At 42.3% G+C, this 21874-nt stretch overlaps 1 protein-coding gene across 1 annotated transcript in view; it reads right to left on the bottom strand.

Annotated features, from left to right (window-relative positions):
* LOC139765309 (uncharacterized) overlaps nucleotides 1-3037 on the bottom strand; it is a 135769-nt gene extending 132732 nt beyond the window's left edge. The window contains exon 1 of the mRNA XM_071692696.1: nucleotides 2881-3037. Coding sequence (XP_071548797.1) covers nucleotides 2881-3017 — 137 coding nt within the window. The 5' untranslated portion in view covers nucleotides 3018-3037. The remainder of the gene's footprint in view (nucleotides 1-2880) is intronic.
* Between the last annotated feature and the right edge of the window lie 18837 nt (nucleotides 3038-21874).

Here is a 21874-nt window from a genome sequence, read left to right as displayed (position 1 = left end):
CTGGGCACATGGAGAGAATGAGTGAGGAAAGATTGACCAAGAGGATATATGTGTCGGAGGTGGAGGGAACGAGGAGATGTGGGAGACCAAATTGGAGGTGGAAAGATGGAGTGAAAAAGATTTTGAGTGATCGGGGCCTGAACATGCAGGAGGGTGAAAGGCGGGCAAGGAACAGAGTGAATTGGATCGATGTGGTATACCGGGGTTGACGTGCTGTCAGTGGATTGAATCAGGGAATGTGAAGCGTCTGGGGCAAACCATGGAAAGTTGTGTGAGGCCTGGATGTGGAAATTATTGTGGGCATTATTGCATGACAGCTAGAGACTGAGTGTGAACGAATGGGGCCTTTGTTGTCTTTTCCTAGCGCTACCTCACACACATGAGGGGGGAGGGGGATGGTATTCCATGTGTGGCGAGGTGGCGATGGGAATGAATAAAGGCAGACAGTGTGAATTGTGTGCATGGGTATATATGTATGTGTCTGTGTGTGTATATATATATGTACATTGAGATGTAAAGGTATGTATATTTGCGTGTGTGGACGTGTATGTATATACAAGTGTATGGGGGTGGGTTGGGCCATTTCTTTCATCTGTTTCCTTGCGCTACCTCGCAAATGCGGGAGACAGCGACAAAGCAAAATAAATAAATAAATTACCAAACAAACTATTAACCATCTCATCATCACTCAAAGATTATCATATTAAGGAAAAAGGGGTGAGCAGAAACTGGTTGTCTGAGATCAGCGAGTCAAGATCCTCATATGGGGTAAAATCAAGGGCACCCATTTATTTTTCTCTATTTTCACACTCCTGTTAGATCTAATAACCTTTCCTACAGAAGGAAAGTGTCTGCAGGTACAGTAACACATTAAGCATCAATTCTGGCAAGCAAAAAGACCAACTACAAGTCAACCAGGGCTTAGTGAAATGTAAGTAAAGAGATGGGTGAAGTCAAACCTGTCAACCTTACCTTACACCCACCTGGAGAGCCACACCCAATCCCTCTGATCCTAGCAGACCTCAACATAACACTATCCTGCTTCAACATAACCCAGAGGTAGCACAAGGGAAAATAAACATCCCTACGCCTGCTTCAACATCACCCAGAGATGGTCAAGGGGAAAATAAACGATGTCAAAAAGAAACTACTCAGCAATACAACATATGACCCATCAATACTACCGCCTTGGCAATATAACGTTTGACTTACAGGCATCAAGTAGTGAGCAAAATAACAATTGACTCACTGGTACCAAGTACTTAGCAAAATTTCAGTTTACAAGTACCAAAGGAATAACTTATGAATTTGGAAGAAATGCATAACAATGAACTTATCATATCTAGCAGAAGGTGATTTAGACTAGGGGAACATGATTTAGGGCATTACCTTTTATCTTATGATAACGGACAATGACAGTGGGGAAGGCTACAATATGAGAAAATGTATGGCCAAAGTATGGAAAAAACTTCTATAAATGAATAGAGCCTAAAAACTAAACTAACTTCACCTAGCAACCTATATTCATAATGTTTTCAACCATATATAAAAAATAAAGTGAAAATTGCCATTTGTATTTAAAGACTAGAAAGTTTGTTAACAATCTGTATTAACTGCCTCCAACTGTATCTAAATAATATGACAAAAAGAACATCTTTGCTATATTTCAATTGCAAAACTGATTATTATGGTAAATTTTGTCCCTTACATGCAATTGGTACGATTTTCATAGATTCTCTTGAATTTTCCTCATAGCTTATTTGATCCTTAAGGCCCTTCAATCACTTTTCATTGGAGGGAAATTTCTCCAAATGATGTTTCCTCAATAAAAATCTTTGCTGCTATGTAAAGTTTCATGAACAAATGTTTCACCCAAATCTGAGTAATTCATCAGTTTAGCAATGCATCAAAACTTTGGAAAATAGCTACATATAAGTTTTGGGTGCATTATATTTTTCCTTGTGATTAAAGAGACAGGAGCAGTATATCTTACTGAACAATATCAAGAGCCATTAACAGTGTGTCCATGAAAATATGGAGTTAATAAAAGAAAATATCATAAAAGAACTTATGAAACCCCTACTAACCTCCCTAACTGTCAATATTTATCTTCATCTTTCATGTTATCAAAATATACCAGTCGTTCTCACGAAAAAGCAGTGCCAATACGGCTCCAGATATCAACAAACAGATGAAGCAGTGTGATCACCAGCAGGAGAACAATATAATAATTCTTTTCTATTTAGCCATCATTTACCTACTAGATAGGGTTAGGCGAAGTTAGGTTGTGTTTACAAGAGAATTATCTACTGTAACATTAACATATTTTTTGATATGCATAACTCTACATGCCTTATCTAATATCATTTAATACAATATGCTCTAAATCATACTTCCAACTATGATTGTAAGCTTTACACACTACAATAGCACTGAGCAGTCAGGTTTCGAACAACTTCATTGACCCTGGGACCAGCCCGTTGGCTTCACAGAGTATTAACCTAATCCAAGCCTTGTAATTATCATAGGTATCAGTCATGAGAAGCTAACCATATCAGTGACCCAAATCCGCGTATTATCGCTTTGGAACTTGAACCTAACGTTACCACTGTCAACTATTTGGCCAAATAACCAATATACAAGAAGACATCATAAGGCAAACTGGCTGGTCGACCGTGAGATCACCTGAACATTATCAAGTTGTATTAACCTCACATAATCACCACTATCACATGTGATGACCTATTGCAATATCGGTACCAAATACTGTCACAATAAACACACTAAAAGTTTAATAAATGAAAATCACGACATTTTGGTGAGACTATCATTATGGTGTGCACCATTAAGAGCTACTGTAATGTTGACCTGCACAATTACCTTGTAGGAAGTGCTGTACTCTGCCACCAATGACTCATCTTGTAATAAGAAACTGCTTGTTGAAATCCATCATTCCTGACCAGTAGTAAACGTCGTAACCAAGAACCCCGAGACACAAGACACACAGCTGTACCCATTGTAAACAAACACAGGCAACGAACACACACGGATCACATACAACGTTTTTGTAAGTCATTTTCTTTTAAATGTTTTTCATGTCAAAATTAAAGCTCTTGTGTTGATAAAATGACTCGAATATTACTTCTCCCTAAATTCAAAAATTAAAGTAGACTACATAACAAAATTTTGATAACTCTAAAATTAGTTATAAATTGGCTAATCTACATGAAAAATATTTGCTAAAAAACTCACCTGCAAATAACGTTGTCTGGTTGTCCGGGACGATCTCATGTCTGATTGGACGATTAGGTTGGTCACAAGTTATGGACGATTAGGTTGGTCACAAGTTATGGACGATTAGGTTGGTCACAAGTTACGGACGATTAGGTTGGTCATAAGTTATGGACGATTAGGTTGGTCATAAGTTATGGACGATTAGGTTGGTCATAAGTTATGGACGATTAGGTTGGTCACAAGTTATGGACGATTAGGTTGGTCACAAGTTATGGACGATTAGGTTGGTCACAAGTTACGGACGATTAGGTTGGTCATAAGTTATGGACCATTAGGGTGGTCACAAGTTATGGACGATTAGGTTGGTCACAAGTTATGGACGATTAGGTTGGTCACAAGTTATGGACGATTAGGTTGGTCGCAAATTATGGACGATTAGGTTGGTCATACGTTATGGACGATTAGGTTGGTCACAAGTTATGGACGATTAGGTTGGTCATAAGTTATGGACCATTAGGTTGGTCACAAGTTATGGACGATTAGGTTGGTCACAAGTTATGGACGATTAGGTTGGTCATAAGTTATGGACGATTAGGTTGGTCACAAGTTATGGACGATTAGGTTGGTCACAATTTATGGACGATTAGGTTGGTCACAAATCATGGACGATTAGGTTGGTCACAAGTTATGGACCATTAGGGTGGTCAAAAGTTATGGACGATTAGGTTGGTCATAGGTTATGGACGATTAGGTTGGTCATAAGTTATGGACGATTAGGTTGGTCACAAGTTATGGACGATTAGGTTAGTCATAAGTTATGGACGATTAGGTTGGTCACAAATTATGGACCATTAGGTTGGTCATAAGTTATGGACCATTAGGTTGGTCATAAGTTATGGACCATTAGGTTGGTCATAAGTTATGGACGATTAGGTTGGTCACAAGTTATGGACGATCAGGTTGGTCACAAGTTATGGACGATTAGGTTGGTCATAAGTTATGGACGATTAGGTTGGTCATGAGTTATGGACGATTAGGTTGGTCATAAGTTATAGACGATTAGATTGGTCATAAATCATGACCATAACTTATGACCATTATGTTGGTCATAAGTTATGGACCATTAGGTTGGTCATAAGTTATGAACGATTAGGTTGGTCACAAGTTATGGACGATTAGCTTGGTCATAAGTTATGGACGATTAGGTTGGTCACAAGTTATGGACGATTAGGTTGGTCACAAATTATGGACGATTAGGTTGGTCATAAGTTATGGACGATTAGGTTGGTCACAAGTTATGGACGATTAGGTTAGTCACAAGTTATGGACGATTAGGTTGGTCATAAGTTATGGACGATTAGGTTGGTCACAAGTTATGGACGATTAGGTTGGTCACAAGTTATGGACGATTAGGTTGGTCATAAGTTATAGACGATTAGATTGGTCATAAGTTATGGACGATTAGATTGGTCATAAGTTATAGACGATTAGGTTGGTCATAAGTTATAGACGATTAGGTTGGTCACAAGTTATAGACGATTAGGTTGGTCACAAGTTATGGACGATTAGGTTGGGCATAAGTTATGGACGATTAGGTTGGTCATAAGTTATGGACGATTAGATTGGTCATAAGTTATGGACGATTAGGTTGGTCATAAGTTATAGACGATTAGGTTGGTCACAAGTTATAGACGATTAGTTTGGTCACAAGTTATGGACGATTAGGTTGGTCACAAGTTATGGACGATTAGGTTGGTCACAAGTTATGGATTTCGAAATGCTTCTATATTTTATATCCCAAATACAGTAGTTTACAAAATGCAATAGGAAAAGAGAACTAGTCACTTGCAAAACATACGGTATAAACAACTTTAACAATGAAACCAGCGGGAACATGAATACATGTACAATTTTCTCCATTATTGCTTCTAAAAGTAATGTGATTGTAGAGTCCATCTTGGAACTATCTTTAAAGAGAACCAACTGCTATGGGCACCCCAAGTCGCCATATAATATATTGTGTCAAGAGAGAAAAACCGTGTGAGCAGTCGCTTTTCCCAACATTATGTTGCCATGCAAACTTCCCAAGTGTTGCACCGAAGAAGAAGCAACACTTCACGATACAAGACGCAACACAGAAGAAGAAGAAGCAACACTTCACAATATGAAAAGCAACACAGAAGAAGAAGAAGAAGCAACACTTCACGATATAAGAAGCAACACAGAAGAAGAAGAAGCAACACAGAAGAAGCAACATTTCACGATATAAGAAGCAACACAGAAGAATATAAAACAACACTTCACGATATAAGAAGCAACACAAGAAGAAGCAACACAGAAGAAGAAGCAACACTTCACGATATAAGAAGCAACACAGAAGAATAAGAAGCAACACTTCACGATATAAGAAGCAACACAGAAGAAGAAGCAACACAAAAGAATAAGAAGCAACACTTCACGATATAAGAAGCAACACAGAAGAAGAAGCAACACTTCACGATATAAGAAGCAACACAGAAGAAGAAGCAACACTTCACGATATAAGAAGCAACACAGAAGAACAAGAAGCAACACTTTACGATATAAGAAGCAACACAGAAGAAGAAGCAACACTTCACGATATAAGAAGCAACATAGAAGAAGCAACACTTCACGATAAGAAGCAACACAGAAGAAGAAGCAACACTTCACGATATAAGAAGCAACACAGAAGAAGAAGAAGCCACACTTCACGATATAAGAAGCAACACAGAAGAAGAAGCAACACTTCACGATATAAGAAGCAACACAGAAGAAAAGAAGCAACACTTCACGATATAAGAAGCAACACAGAAGAAGAAGAAGCAACACTTCACGATATAAGAAGCAACACAGAAGAATAAGAAACAACACTTCACGATATAAGAAGCAACACAGAAGAAGCAACACTTCACGATATACGAAGCAACATAGAAGAATAAAAAGCAACACTTCACGATATAAGAAGCAAAACAAGAAGAAGCAACACTTCACGATATAAGAAGCAACACAGAAGAATAAGAAGCAACACTTCACGATATAAGAAGCAACACAGAAGAAGAAGCAACACTTCACGATATAAGAAGCAACACAGAAGAATAAGAAACAACACTTCACGATATAAGAAGCAACACAGAAGAAGCAACACTTCACGATATACGAAGCAACATAGAAGAATAAAAAGCAACACTTCACGATATAAGAAGCAACACAGAAGAAGCAACACTTCACGATATAAGAAGCAACACAGAAGAAGAAGAAGCAACACTTCACGATATAAGAAGCAACACAGAAGAAGAAGCAACACTTCACGATATAAGAAGCAACACAGAAGAAGCAACACTTCACGATATAAGAAGCAACACAGAAGAAGAAGCAACACTTCACGATATAAGAAGCAACACAGAAGAAGAAGCAGCAACACTTCACGATATAAGAAGCAACACAGAAGAAGAAGCAACACTTCACGATATAAGAAGCAACACAGAAGAAGAAGCAACACTTCACGATATAAGAAGCAACACAGAAGAATAAGAAGCAACACTTCACGATATAAGAAGCAACACAGAAGAAGGAGCAACACTTCACGATATAAGAAGCAACACAGAAGAAGCAATACTTCACGATATACGAAGCAACATAGAAGAATAAAAAGCATCACTTCACGGTATAAGAAGCAACAGAGAAGAATAAAAAGCAACACTTCACGATATAAGAAGCAACACAGAAGAAGAAGCAACACTTCACGATATAAGAAGCAACACTTCACGATAAGAAGAAGAAGCAACACTTCACGATATAAGAATACTGACCGAAAAAATAAGATTATTCATAATACATCGTTCACATTTTCATCTCGTTGAAGTAAATGAATGAATAAGATTTATGACTGATGACATTTGTAGCATTTGTCTCATCCGTTGATCTTTAGAGCAACATTATGTTATTCAAATGGAAATTATACATTTAACAAATATATTCTAAATTCACTTTAAGTTGAGAGCAATATCTGCACCACTGTCACGTTCAGTAAATTTCTCTCTGAGTCCATTGAACATTTGAGACGATCTGGCAACTAATGCTAAGCGGAATGTAGACTTTAAGCAAGTGAAAGAAATAAGAATGAATATATATATGAACCTTGAAATAAGAACCAATTCTAAAACTAAGATCAGTTGAAACTCTTAGATGAATTGAACCCAAACGTCAAGTGGGCCCAGTGTGACTGTATGTCTCATTGTGACATGCAAATTTCAAGGTACGTGAAAATGTTCTGCTATGGCAACCATCAACGTAGATACCCCACATGTTCTGCTATGGCAACCATCAACGTAGATGCCCCACATGTTCTGCTATGGCAACCATCAACGTAGATACCCCACATGTTCTGCTATGGCAACCATCAACGTAGATGCCCTACATGTTCTGCTATGGCAACCATCAACGTAGATGCCCCACATGTTCTGCTATGGCAACCATCAAGGCAGATGCCCCACATGTTCTGCTATGGCAACCATCAACGTAGATGCCCCACATGTATCCAACTATCTGGCTGACTGGACAAGCCTCCTTGAACCCAGGTTTAATAGTGAACTATTTGTTTAATGTTGTTGATAATAGATAAAAAAAAAAAAAAGAGTGGAATGAATCTAAGGTACCAAGTAAACAACGCTGGGTAGAATTATCTACTCATTTCAAAAAAGGATTTATCGGCAATCAGCATATGACATAAATATTTTTTGTCTCCCTGGAACTATTTCATTATTTGAACATCTTAAAGTACTTACCATCAAACCTTTGCAATCAACAAGTACAAATTTCATGCAAACATATTTGGAATCCTAGTTTAAGCTGTGCCTCTTGTTTTTCAATTCGTGGCCAAAATCAGCATTAAAGCAACAGCTTTGCATAAACACAACTAAATTTAATGAACTAATTTTGTTACACTAATAACAGTTCAATAATGCTAGTGAATTCAGCGTTTCTCTTTGCTCGAGTGCTTTTCGATAGCAAGCAAGCATACATTATCCCTTGGAGAGTGAGGAGGTCACAGGAATTTGTGTTTGGGATTGGAGAACGCTGAGAGGTTGTAGGTTTTCTGGCAGCAACTGCTGCGTAACGGTGTGGTTGGTTGGTTGGTGTGAAATGGGGGGAAGAGGAGTTGGAAGGTGGTCGGGCTTTGAGTTGTTCCCTCCTTGGCGGGCAATGTCCAGACAGCAGCAGTGTGTGGGTGTTTGTACTTTGCACAAATTGGTGTCTAGGCCTTGCATTGGTGATAGCCGTGACCAACCTCAACACAGTGACTTACAGCTCTTTGAGTCATGGCCGTTTTGCAGACACTTAAAACACTAGAATTTTCAGGTACTGGTTAGGTTTAACATTCTTGGCGGGCACTCGAGACCATTGGAAACAAAGTTCGATGGGAGAGTAGACGTCTGCATCAGTTGGATTCGTGCATTGAATTTGTAGAGAACGTGTAGTTAGTTTCAATACTTGCGTCACATGAATTTCTCTATTCTCCTGATCGAAAATCATAACAGTGTTAAGGGTCAGGATAGAGTCAATATTGGTGTGTAGTACAGTGCATCTAGCCAGGAGGGGCAGGTCATGTACACCTTTCCTAATCAGCGGATCAATTAGGGATTTGGATAAGATTGTTCGTTATCATTATTTAGGCAGACTTTGAAAAGTTGTTTGTTGAATTACCCTGCTGGGCCGTACTTTTGTGGTCTGGTAGACAACAGTTAATAATTCAGTGGTTGGGGAGTGGTGTACTGTGCGTACGTCGGGAGGAATAATGACGGTATCAGTGTGTACCGTGTAACGAGATGAGGAACCACAACCCCACATCCTTACATGATCACAGGCTACCCTGGTGGCTCGACGGTTAAAAACAAGTCGTCAGATCGGCAACGAATTCGCAGGATCAGAACCTGAGCTGGTCGCCCATTGACTAAATAAGGTAAGTGGTTGATTATATCAGGTGAAAGATCGTGTATCACGTTAACCAGGAACAGGTCCATAACAAACCTCACCTCCTCAGGAAATGAAATTCCAGAATGGAGTGGGGAAGCATGAGTAGAGCTGTTCAAGCTGTACGATCGCAGATGAGAAGGATGGTAGATGGTAAGTTGAACGATGATATTACACATCAGAGCGGGTAATTGACCGGAGATGGCGTGGTGTGGGGGAGGGGGATGCGCGGGGAGATTAGCGGGCACACGTCGAATTTTCCCCGGGCTGGAAGTTTTCTGTAGCTGTCTCCAGCTGGAAGAACCAACGCAGGAGACTATCCTCTTCTTGCTGACCTGATGCTTCCATCTCTGTATTGCAGGATTTTGGCGGACAAGAACTTCCTCGATCGACATCCACGAAGAAAGAGAGCGTGAGGTAGCTGAACTGGGGAGGAGTGAATGAATGATGGTGATGATAGAAAAGACCCTTTCAGAGAAGGGAAGAAAAGGAGGAGAAAATTGAAGATTCAGCTTAGAGCAAGTGAGATTTAGTAGAAGGTAAAGAACAGGGGCTCAACGCAACGTGCATTGGATGGGTTAGGTTAGGATAAGACAGGACAGAGCAATTGAGGAAGCAAGATAGCAGAGGAAGGGGTCATTTCTTTTTGAAGGAGGGAAAGAATATATGAGGAGAGGGGTGTATCTCTGACGCCAGACACTGGACATGCCTTTATATTCTCCGCGCGGATTCGGCTGGAAGGTCCTTCAGAGTTTTAGTCTTCTTGTATTAGTATATGGGATTTGGATAGTTCCAGGTGGTTCTGTTGAATAGATTGTTGGAGTTGTCTATTCCTAAGTGGTTATCGAAGACTAGTATCCAGCAGGAGTCATAGCCGAGACCGAGACGTTCCACTTGTCTATTGCAAAGTTGTCTCCACCAGATGTTTCAAGATGGCAGGCTCGCTTTCTCTTGGAGCTCTGTGTTCTCGGGCAATTCATTTTATTTTTTTTTTTAAAATTCACATTAGTGCTTTGGTTTGGATTATTTGGAGGGAGAAGATGTTTGTTTTGGCAGCGAGTTACACTGATGGTGGAGCGAAAGTAATCAATGGACGAATCCAGGGTTTCTTGACATACAACTTTTTAAGATTTGCATCTCTGAATCTGTTCAATTTCTCGTGCTCCGCCCCTGTAACAGCTGCCCTTGTTTGAACATGTTTGTTCATTCTTAGATGAACGTCATGATTTAGGCCCAGTACAATGTTGGTATGTGAGGCGGGTATGAGAAAATGACGGTAAATACGGAAGTGTGGGTAGACCTTGGTTACGCTCTCTCCGTCGTACGTTGAGGTAAGATATGTTGGATTTAGCAGCGTTTGATTATGTTCTCCATGTTAACTCCCATAACGGAACGTGGTCAATTACTTTCTGAGCTTTTCTAGTAATGCAAGCGGTGGTAATGGTGCTTATTAGTTGAATTACGTCATATGAGTATTGTAGGATCAAAGAGTCCGCGTATAGAGAGGTTCTGGTAGATCATTTGTGGACATACATAAAGAGCCCACTGGGGGCCAGTGCTGAGCCTTGTTACACCGGCAGTAATGGGGCAAGTTAATTGGAACACGGATTCTTGTATTTCATTGGCATTCTTTGGTTACTGAGGTAATTGGATAAGAGTTGGATGATGGGTCGTGGGAGTTGGCGTGAGTACTTGATTTGTACCTCAAGCCTTCGTGCCAGATAGTGTTAAAGACTTTCTTACATCTTTTTTAATAATGTGTCCGGGTGTTCAGTATATAGTTGGTGATTATGTTTCGTTCATCTTGGGTGATGTGGTCGTAAGCCAAACTCTTTATGTGAGAGGAGGCTGTTCTTCGTGGTGTTGTCCGAGTCTTTTGTTTAAGACTCAAATGTTTTCCTAGTGGACTTAAGTACACTAATTGTTCTGTAGTTAAGAAAGTCTTGGTTGGGTTTATTGGGTTTGGGGATCATTGTGGTTGTTGCAGTTTTGAAATTAGCTGGAACATAGCCTGAGGGTAGTACACACTGTAGAGGGCGGTAATGGCTTTTATTGTTTTATCAGGGAGATGTCATTAATGCCCGAGCTATCTAAGGCTATTTTGGGCGGTTTTAGAATTTTGACCTCGTTGAACGTCATAGGAGTTGTAAGTGGTCGTCTGTAAGGGACTGCAGGTGTAATATGTGCCGTGTCAAGGCGGCTTTAAGGTGAAGAAGGCAGAGGGACTGAGAAAAACAGCGTTTTCATATGTGGCGCCGAGCTAGTGTTATTGTTCTAACAATACAGAATTACACCTTAATCCCGTGCATTATGACAAGTCCTTTTAAAAGAAGTATGATATAATTGCCTGCTACAAAAGCAACAAATAATACAGGTATAATGTCATATAATGAAAATATAATTTGCATATAAACTTTACATCTTTTTCCATTACAAACAAAAAAAATAACTATATAAACTGCACAACATTACTCACAGATATGCAAAGTACATAGATTACTTTTACATCATACATTTGTAGATCGAACCTCTTAGGGGGTTGTACTAGTTTACCTCTAGATGTTCTAACCTCACTGGAATCATGCTTCCTTATTTGTTGTGTCCACTGCGCTTGTCACTTCTTCCGGTTCAGTTCGTCAACTGTTGATTCCTGTTACAGAACCTTTTCCTTCATGACACATCAATTAGTTCGTCATCATAACCACTGGCATGTTTTAGAGAATTTGGGCTTTCTGCTGTCTTATGCAGTTGCTGAATATTTCCTGTAAATCTGATCATTATTCTTACCAAATATGATCAAGGAGCAACCAACCACTATACCCTATTATAACTCTACTTGTTCTGTCATAGATTCTAGCCACATTTCCCTCTTCCAGTTCAGCCCGTAGCTTGTGTCTTGAAGCAGGTGTCTGATGGTGAGTGGGTCTTGTGTCTGGTCGTAACAAGGCTTCAGAAGTGGGGAGTGTGGTTCATGTTCTTCTTCCAAACAATCACTGTCTGAGGCTTGCTGTCCCCACAACAGAAGTATTTCTATAACCCAGTACACTGAGACAAAGTTCCTCTATTGTCTGTACACTTTTTTTCTGCCAGGCCATTCATTACTTTTTGGATAATGGGGGATGAAGTTGTGTGGTCTATTCAATATGACTTACAGAACTCTTTAAATTCTACAGCTGTGAACTGTGGGCCATTGTCACTGTGAATAGTCTGAGCTATTCTGTACCCAGCAAAATTATACATTATATCACAATAGTACTGGAATGAGTATATTCTGACAAGTCAGACTCAAAATATTTGCTGTAATAATCAACAAGCAACAGGTACCTCTTCCCTTTCATCTCAAATACATCAGCTCCAAGTTTTTGCCAAAGGAGTTTTGGGACTTGAGGCATCAATGGTTGCCTTGCTTGGTGGTTACCATAAGCACTACAGGTGTCACAACCACTAATCACATCCTTAAGTTCACCTCCCATTCCAGGCCAATACACAAGATCTCTCGCTATCCTTAGAGACTTTTCTATACCTTGATGGGATTTATGAATGTGTTTGAGGGCCTTCTTATTTCCTTAGGCACTATGATTCTGTTCATTTTATGCAGCATTCCATCTACATAACTTAGCTCATCTCTGTCATTCCAAAAGGCATGGATTTCTCGTGGAGTGTCTCTTACAATCAGGACATCCTAGCTGTTCATGAGTTACTAGATTTACTTCAACCACTACATCATCATTTTGCACTTCTTCAGCCTAGCTGACTCTACTCAGAACATGTTCTTCCCTTTCTTATTATGGACCTCTAAGGAATAGTTCTGCAGTTGGAGAAGCATCCTCTGTAACCCAGGAGGAGCAGATGACAAGGACTTCTTAAAAATACTCTCTAAGGGTTTATGATAAGTCTCTACAACTACTTTACTTCTCCCATACAAATTTGAAAGAAATTTCTCAGCTCCAAAAACAATGGCCAACAACTCCTTTTCAATTTGAGCATAATGTTTATGAGTTTAAGTTCGGGACTTGGCAGCAAAGGCAATAGTCTGATCTTCCTGAAGAATACAAGCCCTTACAGCTTACCCTGAGGCACATCAACAGTCAAGGTTACAGGCTTAGATACATCACAATACATCAAAACTGTTGCTTCACACACCATTTGCTTGAGTTTCAGAAAACATTTCTCTTGTGGATCATCCCATTCAAATTCAGTGTACATCTCCAGTAACCTTCGAGGGAAAGATTGAACACGTTCTTCAATATCACGAGTTAGTATAACGGGTTCTATTGTCTAGCCAATGTCAAGTGATGACCACAATACGTGATGGAGGTTGTTAATGATGTAGGCCGCTCACAACCTCCTAATGTCATCCTTGCTGATTCTTGCCAGCTGGTGGTGCTACTTATAGTGTTGGTGGTATGGTGCCATCATCATGCTACACTGCCACTGTGTCACCAGGTAATGGTAAGTGTTGTTGTAGTGGCACTCTTGTCCTGGAGCAGCAAGTGTACCACACTTGGCCATGTGTTGTCCTGACTGCTGCTACCATGGTCAACTTCCCCATCTGGGCCAGTAATGACCCAGTGATGAGCAACCTGCTAAACCTGACCTGTATTTTGTCCTACTTTATGCCACTAGCACCATGACAGGCTATTGTCTGTCCTCCTGCCATTATGATATACTGGTTTTCCTGCTGACACTATGACGGTTCATTATTGTCCTGCTGCTTCTAGTGTTAGGCAGTGTAAGACATACCGGATGCTCTGTAACACCATATTTACTGTTGAAGATTTTCCTTATTCTATCTTTTCATTTAAGATTGTTTTGCTCTTCCCGTTTTTCCTAAAATTGTCCTGCTAGAAATTAGTAGAGGTTAGGGTGAGAGAATGGGGTATAGGGCCTCTTGAAGTGGTCCTATATTGGCCGTGCCTCGCTATATCAGATGGGCACTGGTAATGAACCAGTCATTACAGCAGACCAATTTACCTTCTGGGCATGAGAGGTTGTTACTGTTGTAGTACAGGTTGAGGCCAGATATACATTGCCATTCCAGTACAATATTCAGTTACGTGACACCTGTGTTACCAGTTACGGTCTGTGAACATTACATCTTCCTGACAGCTTCAGTTCATGTGTCTGGAAGCATCAGTAACACCGTAGTGCTCCCACATGGAAGCATCAGCAACACCGTAGTGCTCCCACATGGAAGCATCAGTAACACCGTAGTGCTCCCACATGGAAGCATCAGTAACACCGTAGTGCTCCTACATGGAAGCATCAGTAACACCGTAGTGCTCCTACATGGAAGCATCAGTAACACCGTAGTGCTCCCACATGGAAGCATCAGTAACACCGTAGTGCTCCCACATGGAAGCATCAGTAACACCGTAGTGCTCCCACATGGAAGCATCAGTAACACCGTAGTGCTCCTACATGGAAGCATCAGTAACACCGTAGTGCTCCTACATGGAAGCATCAGTAACACCGTAGTGCTCCTACATGGAAGCATCAGTAACACCGTAGTGCTCCTACATGGAAGCATCAGTAACACCGTAGTGCTCCCACATGGAAGCATCAGTAACACCGTAGTGCTCCCACATGGAAGCATCAGTAACACCGTAGTGCTCCCACATGGAAGCATCAGTAACACCGTAGTGCTCCCACATGGAAGCATCAGTAACACCGTAGTGCTCCCACATGGAAGCATCAGTAACACCGTAGTGCTCCCACATGGAAGCATCAGTAACACCGTAGTGCTCCCACATGGAAGCATCAGTAACACCGTAGTGCTCCCACATGGAAGCATCAGTAACACCGTAGTGCTCCTACATGGAAGCATCAGTAACACCGTAGTGCTCCCACATGGAAGCATCAGTAACACCGTAGTGCTCCCACATGGAAGCATCAGTAACACCGTAGTGCTCCTACATGGAAGCATCAGTAACACCGTAGTGCTCTCACATGGAAGCATCAGTAACACCGTAGTGCTCCCACATGGAAGCATCAGTAACACCGTAGTGCTCCCACATGGAAGCATCAGTAACACCGTAGTGCTCTCACATGGAAGCATCAGTAACACCGTAGTGCTCCCACATGGAAGCATCAGTAACACCGTAGTGCTCCCACATGGAAGCATCAGTAACACCGTAGTGCTCCCACATGGAAGCATCAGTAACACCGTAGTGCTCCTACATGGAAGCATCAGTAACACCGTAGTGCTCCCACATGCAAGTGTCAACTCCACCATGGCACACACGACTCGTGCATGCATCTCACATTAAGCCATAACGTTGGTGGACCATCACTTACTACCACCCACCCATGATAGGTGGGCTCGCCTGGTGTGCTATACAATCTCAAGCTCATCCACTATAACTCTGGATGACCTGGTCCTGCACAGCTGCTGCACAAGTCAAGTTTCTATCTCGTTAATGTCCCAAGAAAATTGATGCGAAAATTGAGCTTTCTTAGAATGAATTAAGATTTATCCTCATTGATATCATAATTGATCATCGAGTTCACATGAAACATAATACATCATCCAGCAGTGGTCTTACCTGGATGACCTCTCCCATACATCATCCAGCAGTGGTCTCACCTGGATGACCTGTCCCATACATCATCCAGCAGTGACCTTACCTGGATGACCTCTCCCATACATCATCCAGCAGTGGTCTCACCTGGATGACCTCTCCCATACATCATCCAGCAGTAGTCTCACCTGGAAGACCTCTCCCATACATCATCCAGCAGTGGTCTTACCTGGATGACCTCTCCCATACATCATCCAGCAGTGGTTTCACCTGGATGACCTCTCCCATACATCATCCAGCAGTGACCTTACCTGGATGACCTCCCATACATCATCCAGCAGTGGTCTCACCTGGATGACCTCTCCCATACATCATCCAGCAGTGGTCTCACCTGGATGACCTCTCCCATACATCATCCAGCAGTGACCTTACCTGGATGACCTCTCCCATACATCATCCAGCAGTGACCTCACCTGGATGACCTCTCCCATACATCATCCAGCAGTGGTCTCACCTGGATGACCTACCCCATACATCATCCAGGAGTGACCTCACCTGGATGACCTCCCATACATCATCCAGCAGTGGTCTCACCTGGATGACCTCTCCCATACATCATCCAGCAGTGACCTTACCTGGATGACCTCTCCCATACATCATCCAGCAGTGGTCTTACCTGGATGACCTCTCCCATACATCATCCAGCAGTGGTCTCACCTGGATGACCTCTCCAATGCATCATCCAGCAGTGGTCTCACCTGGATGACCTCTCCCATACATCATCCAGCAGTGGTCTTACCTGGATGACCTCTCCCATACATCATCCAGCAGTGGTCTTACCTGGATGACCTCTCCCATACATCATCCAGCAGTGACCTTACCTGGATGACCTCTCCCATACATCATCCAGCAGTGGTCTCACCTGGATGACCTCTCCCATACATCATCCAGCAGTAGTCTCACCTGGAAGACCTCTCCCATACATCATCCAGCAGTGGTCTTACCTGGATGACCTCTCCCATACATCATCCAGCAGTGGTCTCACCTGGATGACCTCTCCCATACATCATCCAGCAGTGGTCTTACCTGGATGACCTCTCCCATACATCATCCAGCAGTGGTCTTACCTGGATGACCTCTCCCATACATCATCCAGCAGTGACCTTACCTGGATGACCTCCCATACATCATCCAGCAGTGGTCTCACCTGGATGACCTCTCCCATACATCATCCAGCAGTGGTCTCACCTGGATGACCTCTCCCATACATCATCCAGCAGTGACCTTACCTGGATGACCTCTCCCATACATCATCCAGCAGTGACCTCACCTGGATGACCTCTCCCATACATCATCCAGCAGTGGTCTCACCTGGATGACCTCTCCCATACATCATCCAGCAGTGACCTTACCTGGATGACCTCTCCCATACATCATCCAGGAGTGACCTCACCTGGATGACCTCCCATACATCATCCAGCAGTGGTCTCACCTGGATGACCTCTCCAATACATCATCCAGCAGTGGTCTTACCTGGATGACCTCTCCCATACATCATCCAGCAGTGGTCTCACCTGGAAGACCTCTCCCATACATCATCCAGCAGTGGTCTTACCTGGATGACCTCTCCCATACATCATCCAGCAGTGGTCTTACCTGGATGACCTCTCCCATACATCATCCAGCAGTGGTCTCACCTGGATGACCTACCCCATACATCATCCAGCAGTGACCTCACCTAGATGACCTCTCCCATACATCATCCAGCAGTGGTCTCACCTGGATGACCTCCTCATACATCGATCAAACTGGCAGTTCCTCGTCATCCAGTATGAGTTGGCCCCCCTCAATATGACACTTGGAATTAAGATGTTTGGATTGTCTTTAGTAATGATGGCAGATGTTGGAGTAGTTCAAGATCACAGCTCTCGTCACTGACTTTGTCTCAACCTCATGATCACTTTTAAGTGACACTAACTGTTTGAATATTACTCTTTAACATTGTCATGAACGAGGCATCATGGCATTCTAGAGTCTTAACTAAGAAGTTATTGACCTAAGCATCATCAGTCATGAGGCAGCGAGATATGTTGATATTTGTGGGATCTTCTCTCCAACACCTCGACTGGCACCAACATGGCATAGTGTAAGATGGCTCTACTACCCATCGCAGACTGACGGATTTCCCAGCTATAAGAGACGTAGTTCATCATGATCGTCTGTCTTGAGGAGATGGCAATTTGGAGGTGGATTGTGGTTAATGATTCACTGGGTCGTTAACCTGCATCACGGAGGGTTAACAGACTCTTAAGGGACGTGTTAGAGGATGAGGTGTCTTGCTAAAGGTTCAGCTGAGTGTTGTGTTGACATGTCATGTAGCAGCCTTTGTGAGGAGTGTGTGACTCGACCTATATAGTGCTACGTGACCTGGACCTGGTCGTGCGTGTTGTAGGTTAGCCTCACATGACCTCCACTCACCACACAATAATGGTCCACTTCTCTAACAACCGGCTCGACCATGATCGCTGAGTCACAATGATTTCATATGATTCTGTTCCTTTGTGTTTAGACATGTTAGGCTGTGTGGTGAATCTATTGTAACCTTAGCCGGAAAACTCGAAGTCCACTGATGGAATTCGTCACTACTTCTATGTAGCTTTAGTGCTGGACCGACTGTAATAACAACTTCTCTCACAACCAAACCTGCAGTTGACATTAGCTTGTCACGAGGGAAAGGTTGTATGTTGTAGGAATATCCCCAGTGTGTACGTGAGTTCTCCTGCCTTCCACAAACACACACACGAGTGTGTACAACTCTCTTCCTTTAACACACAAATAGTCATCCTACACTGAGCTCAACGTGTAGACTCAGTGTGTAATTAGTCCATCATAATTGTTGCCTTCCTTTGCTGTTGTTGAGATTGTTTCCTTTGCTTACCGCTTCACCCACTATTTGTGTTGACCATCGTAAGAACTTGCTTGTTAAGTTAAGAACAGTCATGAAGAGGTTACAGAGAATGGATGGGTCCTCTCAGCATGGGCCATTATGGAAAATATCCCTGGGGATAGGGGTGAAAGAATACTTCCCACGCATTCCTCACGTGTCGTAGAAGGCGACTAAAGGGGACGGGAGCGGGGGGGGGGGGGGCTAGAAACCCTCCCCTCCTTGTATTTTAACTTTCTAAAAGGGGAAACAGAAGAAGGAGTCACGTGGGGAGTGCTCATCCTCATCGAAGGCTCAGATTGGGGTGTCTAAATGTGTGTGGATGTAACCAAGATGAGAAAAAAGGAGAGATAGGTAGTATGTTTGAGGAAAGGAACCTGGATGTTTTGGCTCTCAGTGAAACGAAGCTCAAGGGTAAAGGGGAAGAGTGGTTTGGGAATGTATTGGGAGTAAAGTCAGGGGTTAGTGAGGGGACAAGAGCAAGGGAAGGAGTAGCACTACTCCTGAAACAGGAGTGGTGGGAGTATGTGACAGAGTGTAAGAAAGTAAATTCTAGATTGATATGGGTAAAACTGAAAGTTGATGGAGAGAGATGGGTGATTATTGGTGCATATGCACCTGGGCATGAGAAGAAAGATCATGAGAGGCAAGTGTTTTGGGAGCAGCTAAATGAGTGTGTTAGTGGTTTTGATGCACAAGACCGCGTTATAGTGATGGGTGATTTGAATGCAAAGGTGAGTAATGTGGCAGTTGAGGGAATAATTGGTATACATGGGGTGTTCAGTGTTGTAAATGGAAATGGTGAAGAGCTTGTAGATTTAAGTGCTGAAAAAGGACTGGTGATTGGGAATACCTGGTTTAAAAAGCGAGATATACATAAGTATACGTATGTAAGTAGGAGAGATGGCCAGAGAGCGTTATTGGATTACGTGTTAACTGATAGGCATGCGAAAGAGAAACTTTTGGATGTTAATGTGCTGAGAGATGCAACTGGAGGGATGTCTGATCATTATCTTGTGGAGGCAAAGGTGAAGATTTGTAGGGGGTTTTCAGAAAAGAAGAGAGAATGTTTGGGTGAAGAGAGTGGTGAGAGTAAGTGAGCTTGGGAAGGAGACTTGTGTGAGGAAATACCAGGAGAGACTGAGTACAGAATGGAAAAAGGTGAGAACAAATGACATAAGGGGAGTGGGGGAGGAATGGAATATGTTTCGGGAAGCAGTGATGGCTTGCGCAAAAGATACTTGTGGCATCAGAAGCGTGGGAAGTGGGTTGATTAGAAAGGGTAGTGAGTGGTGGGATGAAGAAGTAAGGTTATTAGTGAAAGAGAGAGGCATTTGGACAATTGCAGAGAAAAAATGCAAATGAGCAAGAGATGTATAAAAGAAAGAGGCAGGAGGTCAAGAGAAAGGGGCAAGAGGTGAAAAAGAGGGCAAATGAGAGTTGGGGTGAGAGAGTATCATTAAATTTTAGGGAGAATAAAAAGATGTTTTGGAAGGAGGTAAATAAAGTGCGTAAGACAAGGGAGCAAATGGGAACTTCAGTGAAGGGGGCTAATGGGGAGGTGATAACAAGTAGTGGTGATGTGAGAAGGAGATGGAGTGAGTATTTTGAAGGTTTGTTGAATGTGTTTGATGATAGAGTGGCAGATATAGGGTGTTTTGGTCAAGGTGGTGTGCAAAGTGAGAGGGTTAGGGAAAATGATTTGGTAAACAGAGAAGAGGTAGTAAAAGCTTTGCGGAAGATGAAAGCCGGCAAGGCAGCAGGTTTGGATGGTATTGCAGTGGAATTTATTAAAAAAGGGGGTGACTGTATTGTTGACTGGTTGGTAAGGTTATTTAATGTATGTATGATTCATGGTGAGGTGCCTGAGGATTGGCGGAATGCTTGCATAGTGCCATTGTACAAAGGCAAAGGGGATAAGAGTGAGTGCTCAAATTACAGAGGTATAAGTTTGTTGAGTATTCCTGGGAAATTATATGGGAGGGTATTGACTGAGAGGGTGAAGGCATATACAGAGCATCAGACTGGGGAAGAGCAGGGTGGTTTCAGAAGTGGTAGAGGATGTGTAGATCAGGTGTTTGCTTTGAAGAATGTATGTGAGAAATACTTAGAAAAGCAAATGGATTTGTATGTAGCATTTATGGATCTGGAGAAGGCAAATGATGAGTTGATAGAGATGCTCTGTGGAAGGTATTAAGAATATATGGTTTGGGAGGCAAGTTGTTAGAAGCAGTGAAAAGTTTTTATCGAGGATGTAAGGCATGTGTACGTGTAGGAAGAGAGGAAAGTGATAGGTTCTCAGTGAATGTAGGTTTGCGATAGGGGTGTGTGATGTCTCCATGGTTGTTTGATTTGTTTATGGATGGGGTTCTTAGGGAGGTGAATGAAAGAGTTTTGGAAAGAGGGGCAAGTATGCAGTCTGTTGTGGATGAGAGAGCTTGGGAAGTGAGTCAGTTGTTGTTCCCTGATGATACAGCGCTGGTGGCTGATTCATGTGAGAAACTGCAGAAGTTGGTGACTGAGTTTGGTAAAGTGTGTGAAAGAAGAAAGTTGAGAGTAAATGTGAACAAGAGCAAGGTTATCAGGTACAGTAGAGTTGAGGGTCAAGTCAACTGGGAGGTAAGTTTGAATGGGGAAAAACTGGAGGAAGTAAAGTGTTTTAGATATCTGGGAGTAGATCTGGCAGCGGATGGAACCATGGAAGCAGAAGTGAATCACAGGGTAGGGGAGGGGGCGAAAATTCTGGGAGCCTTGAAGAATGTTTGGAAGTCGAGAACATTATCTCGGAAAGCAAAAATGGGTATGTTTGAAGGAATAGTGGTTCCAACAATGTTGTATGGTTGCGAGAGGTGGGCTATGGATAGAGTTGTGCGCAGGAGGGTGGATGTGCTGCAAATGAGATGTTCGAGGACAATATGTGGTGTGAGGTGGTTTGATCGAGTAAGTAAAGTAAGGGCAAGAGAGATGTGTGGAAATAAAAAGTGTGGGGTTGAGAGAGCAGAAGAGGGTGTTTTGAAATGGTTTGGTCACATGGAGAGAATGAGTGAGGAAAGATTTTGGAGAGAATGAGTGAGGAAAGATTGACCAAGAGGATATATGTGTCAGAGGTGGAGGGAACGAGGAGAAGTGGGAGACCAAACTGGAGGTGGAAAGACGAAATGAAAAAGATTTTGAGTGATCGGGG

Source organism: Panulirus ornatus, chromosome 54, assembly GCF_036320965.1.
Source record: "Panulirus ornatus isolate Po-2019 chromosome 54, ASM3632096v1, whole genome shotgun sequence".
Taxonomy (NCBI): domain Eukaryota; kingdom Metazoa; phylum Arthropoda; class Malacostraca; order Decapoda; family Palinuridae; genus Panulirus; species Panulirus ornatus.
Note: the sequence above shows the minus strand (reverse complement) of the source record. Positions and strands in the feature narration are given on the sequence as shown.